The sequence below is a fragment of the Aureococcus anophagefferens genome (genome assembly GCF_000186865.1).
Source record: "Aureococcus anophagefferens unplaced genomic scaffold AURANscaffold_41, whole genome shotgun sequence".
NCBI lineage: Eukaryota > Pelagophyceae > Pelagomonadales > Pelagomonadaceae > Aureococcus > Aureococcus anophagefferens.
The window spans coordinates 147939-158963 of record NW_008705598.1 but is presented as its reverse complement, the minus strand read 5'-3'; the positions used below and the strand labels follow the sequence as shown (position 1 = coordinate 158963).

Sequence of the window (11025 nt, the reverse complement as noted above, 5' to 3'; positions counted from 1 at the left end):
GCGAGGCGCTCTGCGTCGCCGTCGGCGTCGCGTGCTGGCACGTGCGCTGCGACGTCCACGTCGTCCACGACGACGGCGGCGCCCTCGAGGCCGCCGCGCTCGCCGCGGCCGCCGCGCTCGCGCACTGCCGCCGCCCGCACGTCGCGCTCGACGACGCGGGCCGCGCGGCCGTCGTCGCCGACGCGGACCCCGTGCCCCTGCCCCTGGTCCGCGCGCCGCTCGCCGTCGCCGTCGCCGCGCTGCCGCGGCCCCCGGGGCCCCCGCGCGACGGCGCCGGCGCCGGCGCCGGCGACGGCCCCGCGCTCCTCGTGGACCCGTCCAAGGCCGAGGAGCGCGCGGCGGCGGCCGTCTTCGCGCTCGCCGTCGACGAGCACGGCGAGTGCGCGGCGCTGTCCTTCTCCGGCGCCGCGGCGCCCCCGGCGGCGCTCGCGGCGTGCGGCGCCGCGGCCGCGGCCCGCGCGGCGGAGCTCCGGGCGCTCCTCGCGGCGGAGCTCGCGCGGGCCGACGCCGCCGAGCGGACGGCGGCCGCGGCCGCGCTCCGCGCCGGCGGGTCCTCGGGCTTAGGGGCCTAGGGGACGTAGCGCACGGGTCGCGCCGTGCCCGTCGCGCGGTTGATCTGCACCATGAACTCGAGGTTGAGGTCGTAGGACCCGTAGGGCGACGTGAACGCCGCGGAGCCGGCGCCGCGGCGCCGCGCGTCCTCGGCGGCGGCGTTCGAGGCCGCGTCGAAGTCGAGCCAGCCCGCGTCGCCGCCGTCGACCTGCCACCGGAAGGCCGCCGGCGGCGCGCCGGCGCCGGCGTCGACGTCGATGGGCGCGGCCGCGTCGCCGGCGTCCGGCGGCAGCGCGGCGGCGACGAGCGCGCCCATGGCCGCCGCGTCGCCGGTCTCGACGACGCGCGCGCACGCGCGGAGCAGCGCGAGGCGCGCGGGCCCGTCGCCCGCGAGCGCGTCGTGGGCCCGCCGCGCGCGCGGGTAGTAGTCGAAGAACGACGGCAGCGTCCGCTCCACCACCGTCGGCGCGCCGCCGGGCTCCGTCGACTCGATCTCCTTGCGGCTCGGCGCGCGCCGCGACAGCGCCGCGAAATGCCGCGCCGCCTCGTCGCGCCCGCCCGGGCCCGGCGCGGCCTTCTTCGGCGCGGCGGCGCCGGCCGCGGCGCCGGCCGCGGGCCGCTTCCGCGGCGCGGCGCCGGCCGCGGCGCCGGCCGCGGGCCGCTTCCGCGGCGCGGCGCCGGGCGCGGGGCGGAGCAGGGCGTCGACGAGCTCGCCCTTGCGGCCCGAGCACGGGCGCCCGGATTGGCGGCACCGCTCCTTGAGCGCGGGCACGGTCAGGCCCAGGAGCTCGTCGCGCGTCGGAGCGCTCATCGGCTCGGCAGACTCGATCGGTCGAGGCAGTTCTTGAAGTTCTTGAGGCTAGTGTTGAAGATACGGACGGAATATCGCTTCCTTGCTTGCACGCATGTTTTAAGCCGGGCTGCATGTTTTAGGCTGTGCCCGTCAGCGTGGATGCGGCGCCTCGTTGCGCCGTGGCTCGCCCTCGCCCTCGTCGGCGTCGACGCCGCCATCGTCGTCATCACGCCGTCGGACGACAGCAACTGCGCCAACGAGGGCTACAGCGACATCACGTCCGTGTCTGACTGCGAGGCCGCCATCGCCGATGCGAACGCCGACATGGGCTTGTCCGGCTACGGCTCGCCGAGCAGCGTGTCCTACAGCTTCTACCCGACGGGCTGCTACGCCGGCTGCTACAGCGACTATACCGGGTACTTCTGCACGGACTACAACACGGACCAGAACTCGCTCACTTCGACCGACGGCGACAAGTACCTCTTCTGCGAGTCGTCCGGGGCCGCATCGTCCGGCGGCATCGGCGTCGTGAACCCCACCACCGACGGCAGCAAGACGTGCGAGGACATTGGCTACTGCACGATCACGTCCCTGTCCGACTGCGAGGCCGCCATCGACGAGGCGAACGCCGCCATCGGCGCGTCCGGCTCCGGCTCGCCGAGCAGCGTGTCCTACAGCTTCTACCCGACGGGCTGCTACGCCGGCTGCTACAGCTCGTACAGCGGGTACTACTGCACGGCTTACAACTCGCACCAGAACTCGCTGACGGCGACCGACGGCGACAAGTACCTCATCTGCCAGAGCGGCCCCTGCCCGACGCCTCCGACGCCCCTGCCGACGCCGTATCCGACGCCGTATCCGACGCCCCTGCCGACGCCGTATCCGACGCCCCTGCCGACGCCGCATCCGACGCCCCTGCCGACGATACCCGCCCCCACGCCGGAGCCGACGACACCCGCCCCCACGCCGGAGCCGACGACCGCCCTGCCGTCGCCGGCGCCGTCCTCCGCGCCGACGTCGACAACTTGGCTTTGCATAAAATCATTGTACTTTCCAATCAAAGGCCGGTGTGGAAGATATGGAAGTGTAACCCCTCGAGTTTCCCCCCGTGGCCGATCGATCCCGCGCGGGCGAGTTCGGTGGCGCAGCCAAGCGCGGGCGACCCGACCGGGGCGTCGCGCCATGCGGCGCGTCCCGTGGGCGCCCTCGCTGCTCGCACTGGCGCTCGCGCCAAAACTCGCAGCCGCCGTCGTCGAAGCCTTCAACTGCACCAGGGCGGGCACGCAGCCCTTCCAGCTGCTCAAGGCGACGGGCGACGACTACTACTCCCTGATGCGCCTGGATGATGGCGTCTACGTCGACATCTTCGACCTCGACTACACGGACGCGAACGACATCAACGCCGCCGCCATGTACACGGACGCCGACGGAAGCTTCTACCCCTACGCGGTGTTCGACAGCCAGCTCTGCCGCTTCGATAGGTACAGCGTCCACTGCTACGATGGGACCATGGGCGTCGACCTCGCGAACGCCGCGGCCATCGTCGGCGGCGACCGGCGTCCGACGGCCGCGCATCGACGCCACTTCGAGAGACGAACCCGAGTCCAAAACGCGAAAGTCGCGCTCCCCAGGCGACCACTTCTACTACAGCAACGCGCTCGGCGAGAAGGAGGGCGACGGCCTCTGGTACGCGTCGGACCTCGACGCCTCCCATCCCACCTTCCACGACCTCACGCTGCCCGTGAACAGCGACCTCTTCTCCTCGACCGTCGTCGACTTTGCGCCCGCGACGGAGGATTCGGGCTCCGACGACATCATCGCTGACGGCGTCGCGGGCGCGACCTACGTCCGCGAGGCCGCGTCTTCGGGCGCGCGCGCTCCGCGTCACACTCCCCCGCGCAGATCATCGGCATGATGTACGACTTCAGGCTCTTCATCGCGCGGCTCGGCGACGACGGCGCGCCGGAGGCGTACGCGATCGTCCAGGGCGCGGGCGTCGGCCTCGATCCCATCGAAAGGCTCTTCGGCGCCGCGTGGTACCTGGACACCGACGACTTCGACGGCGTCTTCTTCGCCGGCAACGGCGCCGAGGGGATCTTCACGGTCATTACGCCCATCCGGAACATCGACGACGACGACTGCTGGAACTCGGGGTCCGACTACTCGGCGCACGTCGCGTGCGACGCCGCGAGCGCCGTCGTCGTCCGGTACTCGACGTCGACGGACACGCCCGACAACGACGGCCTCAACTGCCCGACCGACGCGGCGGACTCGGCCATCGAAGCCTTCAACTGCACCAGGGCGGGCACGCAGCCCTTCCAGCTGCTCAAGGCGACGGACGACGACTACTACTCCCTGAAGAAATTGGACAACGGCGTCTACGTCGACATCTTCGACCTCGACTACACGGACGCGAACGACATCAACGCCGCCGCCATGTACACGGACGCCGACGGAAGCTTCTACCCCTACGCGGTGTTCGACAGCCAGCTCTGCCGCTTCGATAGGTACAGCCTCTACTGCTACGATGGGACCATGGGCGTCGACCTCGCGAACGCCGCGGCCATCGTCGGCGGCGACCGGCGTCCGACGGGCGCGCGTCGATGCCACTTCGACTCGAGCGGCTCGCGGTGTCGATCGTCGAGAGGCTCTCGTGTGGGCACACGCTGGGAGATGAACCCGTGTCCTAAAACGAGCGGAAACGAGCAGAAGGTGGCCGACATCTAAAGTCGCGCGCTCCCCAGGCGACTACTTCTACTACAGCAACGCGCTCGGCGAGAAGGAGGGCGACGGCCTCTGGTACGCGTCGGGCCTCGACTCCTCCTATCCCACCTTCCACGACCTCACGCTGCCCGTGAACAGCGACCTCTTCTCCTCGACCGTCGTCGACTTTGCGCCCGCGACGGAGGATTCGGGCTCCGACGACATCATCGCTGACGGCGTCGCGGGCGCGACCTACGTCCGCGAGGCCGCGTCTTCGGACGCGCGCGCCGTCCGCGTCACACTCCCCCGCGCAGATCATCGGCATGATGTACGACTTCAAGCTCTTCATCGCGCGGCTCGGCGACGACGGCGCGCCGGAGGCGTACGCGATCGTCCAGGGCACGGGCGTCGGCCTCGATCCCATCGAAAGGCTCTTCGGCGCCGCGTGGTACCTGGACGCCGGCGACTTCGACGGCGTCTTCTTCGCCGGCAACGGCGCCGAGGGGATCTTCACGGTCATTACGCCCATCCGGAACATCGACGACGACGACTGCTGGAACTCGGGGTCCGACTACTCGGCGCACGTCGCGTGCGACGCCGCGAGCGCCGTCGTCGTCCTGCAATCGTCGGACGGGCAGGAGACGCCCGACAACGACGGCCTCAATTGCCCGACCGACGCGGCGGACGCGGGAAACGCGACGTCGCTCCCGACGGCCGCGTCCGCGCCCGAGCCGACGGCCGCGCCGGTCGCGCCCGCGCCGGGGCCGACGCCCGCGCCCGCGCCGGGGTCGGTCGCGTCGGCGCCCGCGCTCGCGCCCGCGCCGGGGCCGACGCCCGCGCCCGCGCTCGCGCCCGCGCCGGGGCCGACGCCCGCGCCCGCGCCGGGGTCGGTCGCGTCGGCGCCCGCGCCCACGGCCGCGCCGGCGCCCGGGCTGACGGCCGCGCCCGCGGCCGCGCTGGTCGCGTCCGCGCCGGCGCCCGCGGCCGCGCCCGCCTCCGCGCCGGCGCCCGCGGCCGCGCCCGCCTCCGCGCCGGCGCCAGCGCCCTCGTTTCCCGCGCCCTCGCGGGCGCCGTCGGCCGCGCCGACGGCGGCGCGGTCCTACGTCATCGAGTTCCTCATGCCGAAGTGGATGTTCACGTCCGCCAACTGCGACGCGTACCTGAGCTCGGACGCGGTCACCTTCGCGAACGGCCAGACCGTCGACGGCGCCGCGCTCGACGCGGTCCTCGGCGGCACCGCCGGCGCGGAATTCGGCGACGCGCTCTGCGCCGGCTTCGCCAACGTGTCGGCCAACGCCACGGGCCTCAACGCCACGGGCCTCAACGCCACGGGCGCGAACCAGGGCAGCAAAAGAGAGCGAAATTCCCAACTTCAAAGGCTCATATCTCGGCCGATTTCCACTCGTTTCGGCTGACTTTTGGACGAGCGATCATCCCTCGGAACGGTCGCGAAGCGTGGATGCTTTTTCCAGAACGCGCGCGCGCGGAACACTCACGTTGAAGCGACGTTGAATCACCCTTTTGCTGCCCAGGCGCGAACGCGACGACGGCCGCGCCCTCGGCCGTCGACGGCCGGCGCCTCGGCGGCCGGCGGCGCCTCGCGAGCTGCGCCTACGACGAGAGCGTGACGACCGTCGTCGCGCTCGACATCGACGCCGACGACGTGGCCCTCGAGGCCGCGGGCGGCGACGACGACGCCGCGTCGTCCGGCGACGCCGCGGCCGAGGCCGCGTACGCGAGCTACGCGCTCGCGTACCTCGAGAACCTCACGGCCGTGCCGGACGACCCCGGCGACGACGACGGGGACGGCGGCGGTGACGACGGGGCCACCGCGGAGGCGGGGCTCTGCCTCTCGCTCGCGGCGGCCGCGGCCGCGCCGACGGCCGCGCCGAGCCCCGACTGGGCGGCGTCGTGCGGCGAGCCGCTCTACGACCTCGACCTCGACGGCGGCGACGTCCTCGCGAACAACCTCGGCGGCCGCGGGCCGGGCAACGGCACGTCGGAGACGCTCCGCTACGGGTCCGTGACGCGCAAGGACGGCCGCGCCGTGGACCTCGTGCTCTCCGTCGCGCCCGGGTCGACCTACGCCGTCGCCGACGACTTCGCCGACTACCAGGGGCGCGCCGGCGCCTTCGGCCAGGTGAACGTGCGCGACAACTCGACGGCGTCCCTCGTCTTCAGCTTCGTCGACGCCGCGACGTCCGCGCCCGTCGCCCTCGAGAAGTTCTACGTGACGTTCTTCGACGTCGACCGGCAGAAGAAGGCGACGAGGCACTCGGAGCGCCTCTGCGTCGACGCGGACGCCGTCGACGGCTACGTCCTCGGCGAACCCAGCGAGCTCGCGGTGGCCCGCGGCGGCGAAGCCTGCGACGGGTCGGCCGCGGCGCGGGAAAAGCGCGCGCGATGCCCAAGTTCACAGGCTCCTCTCTCGGTTATTGTCCGCTCGTTTCGGCCGATGTTTGGACGAGCGATCATCTCTCGGCGCGGTCTCGACGCATGGATGCGTGTTCCAGAACGCGCGCGCGCGGCGCGCGGTCGAAGCGACGTCGCATCTCCCTCGTCCCGCCCAGGTCGCCCGGCGCGTCGCTGACCTTCGCCGCGACGGCCGCGGGCTTCGCGTGCGACAACCCGAGCGACCCCCACGCGCTCGGGAACGTGTCCTGCGCCGACTGCGACCAGTGCGCGGCGTCGGGCGGCGCGCTCGACGCCTACTTCCCGATCGACCCCGCGGCGCGCGCGGTGAGCCTCGCGTTCGGCGCGCCGACGGCGTCCTTCGAGGTCCACTACGCGATCCCCTGCGTCGACTGCTACCTCGCCGCGACGGCGGGCTTCGACGGCGGCCGCAGCTTCCTCTTCGGCGGCGCGTCGCGGGCGCTCTGCGCGCTCCCCTCCGCCGCGCCGACGCCGCCGCCGACGCCCGGGCCGGCCTACGTCGTCGTCGCGACGGTCGACGTCGCCGGCGTCGGCGTGGCGACGGCGCGAGCGTATGCCGGCGTCTTCCTCGACGCGCTCGCGGCGAGCGCGGGCGTCGCCGCGGACAACGTGACCTTCGCGGCCGCGCGGCGCCGGCGCCTCGGCGGCCGGCGCCTCGACGACGGCGGCGGCGTCGTAGCGACGTTCACCGTCGAGGCCGAGACCTACGCGGCCGCGGACGGCGACCGCGCGGCCGTCGAGGCCCTGACCTACGACGACTTCGACGCGGCGCTCCGGGCCGCGGCCGCGACCGCGGGCGCGGCCGACGCGTTCGCGGCCGCGGCGACGACGGGCATCGCCGTCGCGGCGTCGGTCGTCTCCCACGGCGGCGCGGCGTCGGCCTTCTCGACCGCGCCGACCGCCGCGCCCTCGCGCGCCGGCGGCGGCGGCGGGTCCGGCGGGTCCGGCGGGTCCGGCGGGTCCGGCGCGCGCGGCGCGGCGCCGCTCGTCGTCGCCGCCGTCGCGCTGGTCGCCCTCGCCGGCGCGCTCCTGTGCTTCGCCCTGTGCTGGCGCGCCCGGGGGCGGCGGCGGGCGCGCGCGCCCTACTGGGAGAAGGGCGCGGTCGCGGCAAAGGCCCCGGGCGCGGTCGTGACGCTCGGCGTCATCGACGACAGGACCTCCAAGGCGCACGCGGACATCGACCCGCCGGCGCTCCGGCGGAAGCTGTCCAAGGCGCACGCGGACGTCGACGGCGCCCGCGGCGCGTCGCGGCCCGAGTCCATCGAGCGGTCCCGCCGCGAGGCTCCCCCGGCGCCGCCGCTCGCCGGCGTGCTCTTCTGCGCCACCGAGGCGGAGTCGAACCTCGAGTGCCTCGCCTGCTCGAACGTCGAGCTCCTCACGTGCTCGGGCGCGCGCGTCACCTCAGGCTAAAAAGGGACCGCTAGCCCGGCGCGCGCGCGCGCGGACTATGTCGATTCTTATTTTTACGCGGGGCCTACGCGGCGGGCGCTCGAGACGGCGCGCCGCGACGGGAGCGCGCGAGCGAGGCGGGCGCCGCGCGGTCCGCGAGGCCGTCCGTGGCGGAGGCGAGACGCCGTCTCCGACGGCGCGAAGCGGGAACGGCGCGGTGGAAACCGGCGGGAAAGCACAACACACATGATCGAGGGTCTTCGAAGAAAGGGTGGTGTTCGAAAACACCGGTGTGGTGGTGCGGCGCCGGGTCGGTCGCCTCCGTCCAACGGAAGCGACGTCGGGGCCGCGGTCCTCCCCTTGGTCGGGAGTTCTGAGGGTACGCGCGGGGCGCGTTTAGGCCGAGGCCTTGGACTTGCTCTTCTTGGGGAGGAGCACGGCGTGGATGTTCGGGAGCACGCCGCCGGACGCGATCGTGACCGTGCCGAGGAGCTTGTTGAGCTCCTCGTCGTTGCGGACCGCGAGCTGGATGTGGCGCGGGATGATGCGCGCCTTCTTGTTGTCGCGCGCGGCGTTGCCCGCGAGCTCGAGGATCTCGGCGCAGAGGTACTCGAGGACGGCGCCCATGTAGACGCCGGCGCCGACGCCGACGCGCGTCGCGTACTTGCCCTTCTTGAGGAAGCGGTTCAGGCGCGCGACCGGGAACTGGAGCCCGGCCTTGGCCGCCTTGGAGGTGCCCTTGCCACCGGCACCGGTCTTGCCCTTGCCGCGGCCGCCCTTTCCTTTGCCAGACATGATGTGATGTGTGAGTGTGTGTGTTTGGGATGTGCTGAGGAGAGCGCTCGACGCCGAGACGAACTGGGCTTCCGGGGCGGAAGCGCGCCGGGTTACGGCGTCCGACCAATCAGAAACGCGGGCTGGCTCGCTCGCGCCCCGGAAAAACAAGAGCTCGGCGCCGCGGTTGGACGTCCTCAGCAAAACCAAACACACTCAATCATCATGGCCAAGACTCCCTCCAAGAAATCCGCCAAGGCGCCCAAGAAGGCCGCCGGCGGCAAGAAGAAGAAGACGCGCGTCGAGTCGTACTCCACGTACATCTACCGCGTGCTCAAGCAGGTGCACCCGGACACGGGCATCTCCAAGAAGGGCATGTCGATCATGAACTCGTTCATTAACGACATCTTTGAGCGTATCGCCCTCGAGGCGTCCAAACTCTGCCGCTTCTCCAAGAAAGCGACGCTCTCGTCCCGCGAGATCCAGACCGCGGTCCGCCTCATGCTCCCCGGCGAGCTCTCCAAGCACGCCGTCTCCGAGGGCACCAAGGCCGTCACCAAGTTCTCCAGCTCCTAGAGCGCGGATCTGACCTCGACGCTGCCACCAGCACACAACCTACACCGGTGTTTTCGAACACCACCCTTTGGAGGAAGAATCCGCGGAAACGCGGTCGCCGCGCCGCAGCGCGGAACCGCGGGCGCGGCGGCGCCGCCGAGCGACGCGCCTCCCTTCGTTCGACGCCTCGCGCCGCGCTCCTCGACCGATATCGCGCGCGCGCCCCCGCCGTCGGTGGAACGGATGGCGTCGATGATGGTTTTCCAGTCGTCGGAGCCGGTGGTGGATTTACACTATTTTGTTGAACTTCAACATATTTTTGTTGAACTTCAACATGGGGACGAAATACCCACTCGAGTTATCACACGACCCCCTCCAGGGGCCGCCTGCGGTCAGGCGTCGCGTGCGGCGAGGGGGCCGCCGTCGCTGCTCTCGCGGCGTCGCAGGCCGCGGGCCCCCGCCGTCGCCGCCGGACGCCCCGTTAGGCCCCTCGCGCGAAGCGCGACGCCGCGGCGGCGGCCGCGTCGAGGCGCCGCGCGGGGTCCCAGCGCAGCGCGGCCTCGACGAGGTCGAGGAGCTCGCCCGCGGCGCGCGTCGTCGCGCCGGAGCCGGCGAGGACCGCGGCGAGCGGCCGCGGCGCGGCCGCGTCGTCGGCCGCGGCTGCGGCGCCCTCCGCCGCGGGCCGCGCGCGGAGCGCGCCGCCCGGGAGGAGGTGCTTCGCGGCGAAGCGCGCGGCCGCGAACGTCCGCGGCGGCGGCGGGCCGAGGCGCGCGGCGTGCGCGAGGAGCAGCGCGTGGTTGTCGCGGCCCGTGAAGAGGAGCTTGCCCGTCGCGGCCTCGGCGAGCGTGACGCCGAGGGCCCAGACGTCCGCGGGGAAGGCCGGGTGGCCGAGGCCGAGGCACGTCTCCGGCGCGCGGTAGTAGCGCGACGCGACGTACGCGGAGTCGAGCGGCGGCTCGCCGGACGTCCGCGCGGATCCAAAGTCCGCGAGGACGACCTGGGCAGGACAAGAGAGATTCAACGTCGCTTCAACGTGAGTGTTCCGCGCGCGCGCGTTCCGGAAAAAGCATCCACGCTTCGAGACCGTTCCGAGAGATGATCGCTCGTCCAAAAATCAGCCGAAACGAGTGGAACACGGCCGAGAAAGGAGCCTTTGAAGTTGGGAATTTCGCTCTCTTGTCCTGCCCCGAGGACGACGCGCGCCCGCGCGGCGTCGACGAGCGCGTTGTCCGGCTTGACGTCGAGGTGCGCGACGCCGGCGCCGTGCGCGTGGGCGAGCGCCGCGCCGAGGCCCGCGGCCGCCGCGCGCGCGAGCGGCACGGGCACGCCGCCGAGGCTCGGCGCGTCCCGCCGGCGCCGGCACCGTTTGTAGCACGCGCGGAGGTCCTCGCGGTGCGGCTCGAGGACGAGCACGGCCCGGCCCCGGTCCTCGAAGGCGCCCAGAAGCCGCGCGACGGACGGCGCGCCCGGGCCGAGCGCGCCGAGCGCCGCGGCCTCGCGCGCCGCGGCGGCCGCCGCGGCCGCGTCCGCGCGGCAGACCTTGAGCGCGACCTGGGCAGGACGAAGAGAGATTCAACGTCGCTTCAACGTGAGTGTTCCGCGCGCGCGCGTTACGAAAAAAGCATTCACGCTTCGAGACCGTTCCGAGAGATGATCGCTCGTCCAAAAATCAGCCGAAACGAGTGGAAAACGGCCGAGAAAGGAGCCTTTGAAGTTGGGAATTTCGCTCTCTTGTCCTGCCCTGAGCGCGACGGTCCGCGGCGCGCCGCGGCCGAGCGCGCCGAGGTCCAGCGCGCGCGCGACCGTCGCGAAGACGCCCCGGCCGA

At 72.7% G+C, this 11025-nt stretch overlaps 5 protein-coding genes across 5 annotated transcripts in view; 2 read left to right on the top strand and 3 right to left on the bottom strand.

Annotated features, from left to right (window-relative positions):
• Window positions 1-568: 568 nt before the first annotated feature.
• AURANDRAFT_67539 (hypothetical protein) lies at window positions 569-1363 on the bottom strand (the record flags this gene model as incomplete). Its single annotated transcript, XM_009043013.1, has 1 exon — window positions 569-1363. The coding sequence occupies one exon, from the start codon at window positions 1361-1363 to the stop codon at window positions 569-571; it is 795 nt and encodes a 264-aa protein (XP_009041261.1).
• A 141-nt stretch (window positions 1364-1504) lies between these two features.
• On the top strand, window positions 1505-7891 carry AURANDRAFT_67538 (hypothetical protein; the record flags this gene model as incomplete). Its single annotated transcript, XM_009043064.1, has 8 exons — window positions 1505-2223; window positions 2620-2903; window positions 2977-3191; window positions 3248-3929; window positions 4090-4337; window positions 4363-5452; window positions 5581-6421; window positions 6619-7891. The coding sequence occupies 8 exons, from the start codon at window positions 1505-1507 to the stop codon at window positions 7889-7891; spliced, it is 5352 nt and encodes a 1783-aa protein (XP_009041312.1).
• A 393-nt stretch (window positions 7892-8284) lies between these two features.
• Window positions 8285-8644, bottom strand: AURANDRAFT_16990 (hypothetical protein; the record flags this gene model as incomplete). The annotated part of the gene is made up of 1 exon (XM_009043012.1): window positions 8285-8644. A coding segment is annotated over one exon (360 nt), but the record flags the coding sequence as incomplete, so codon positions are not given.
• A 225-nt stretch (window positions 8645-8869) lies between these two features.
• On the top strand, window positions 8870-9220 carry AURANDRAFT_59555 (hypothetical protein; the record flags this gene model as incomplete). The annotated part of the gene is made up of 1 exon (XM_009043065.1): window positions 8870-9220. One exon carries the CDS (start codon window positions 8870-8872, stop codon window positions 9218-9220), a length of 351 nt encoding a protein of 116 aa, XP_009041313.1.
• Window positions 9221-9680: 460 nt separating this feature from the next.
• The window catches only part of AURANDRAFT_67537 (hypothetical protein), a gene marked incomplete at both ends in the record, with an annotated part of 1859 nt that continues 514 nt past the window's right edge, over window positions 9681-11025 (bottom strand). Inside the window, 2 exons of the mRNA XM_009043011.1 lie at window positions 9681-10196; window positions 10334-10750. Coding sequence (XP_009041259.1) covers window positions 9681-10196; window positions 10334-10750 — 933 coding nt within the window. The remainder of the gene's footprint in view (window positions 10197-10333; window positions 10751-11025) is intronic.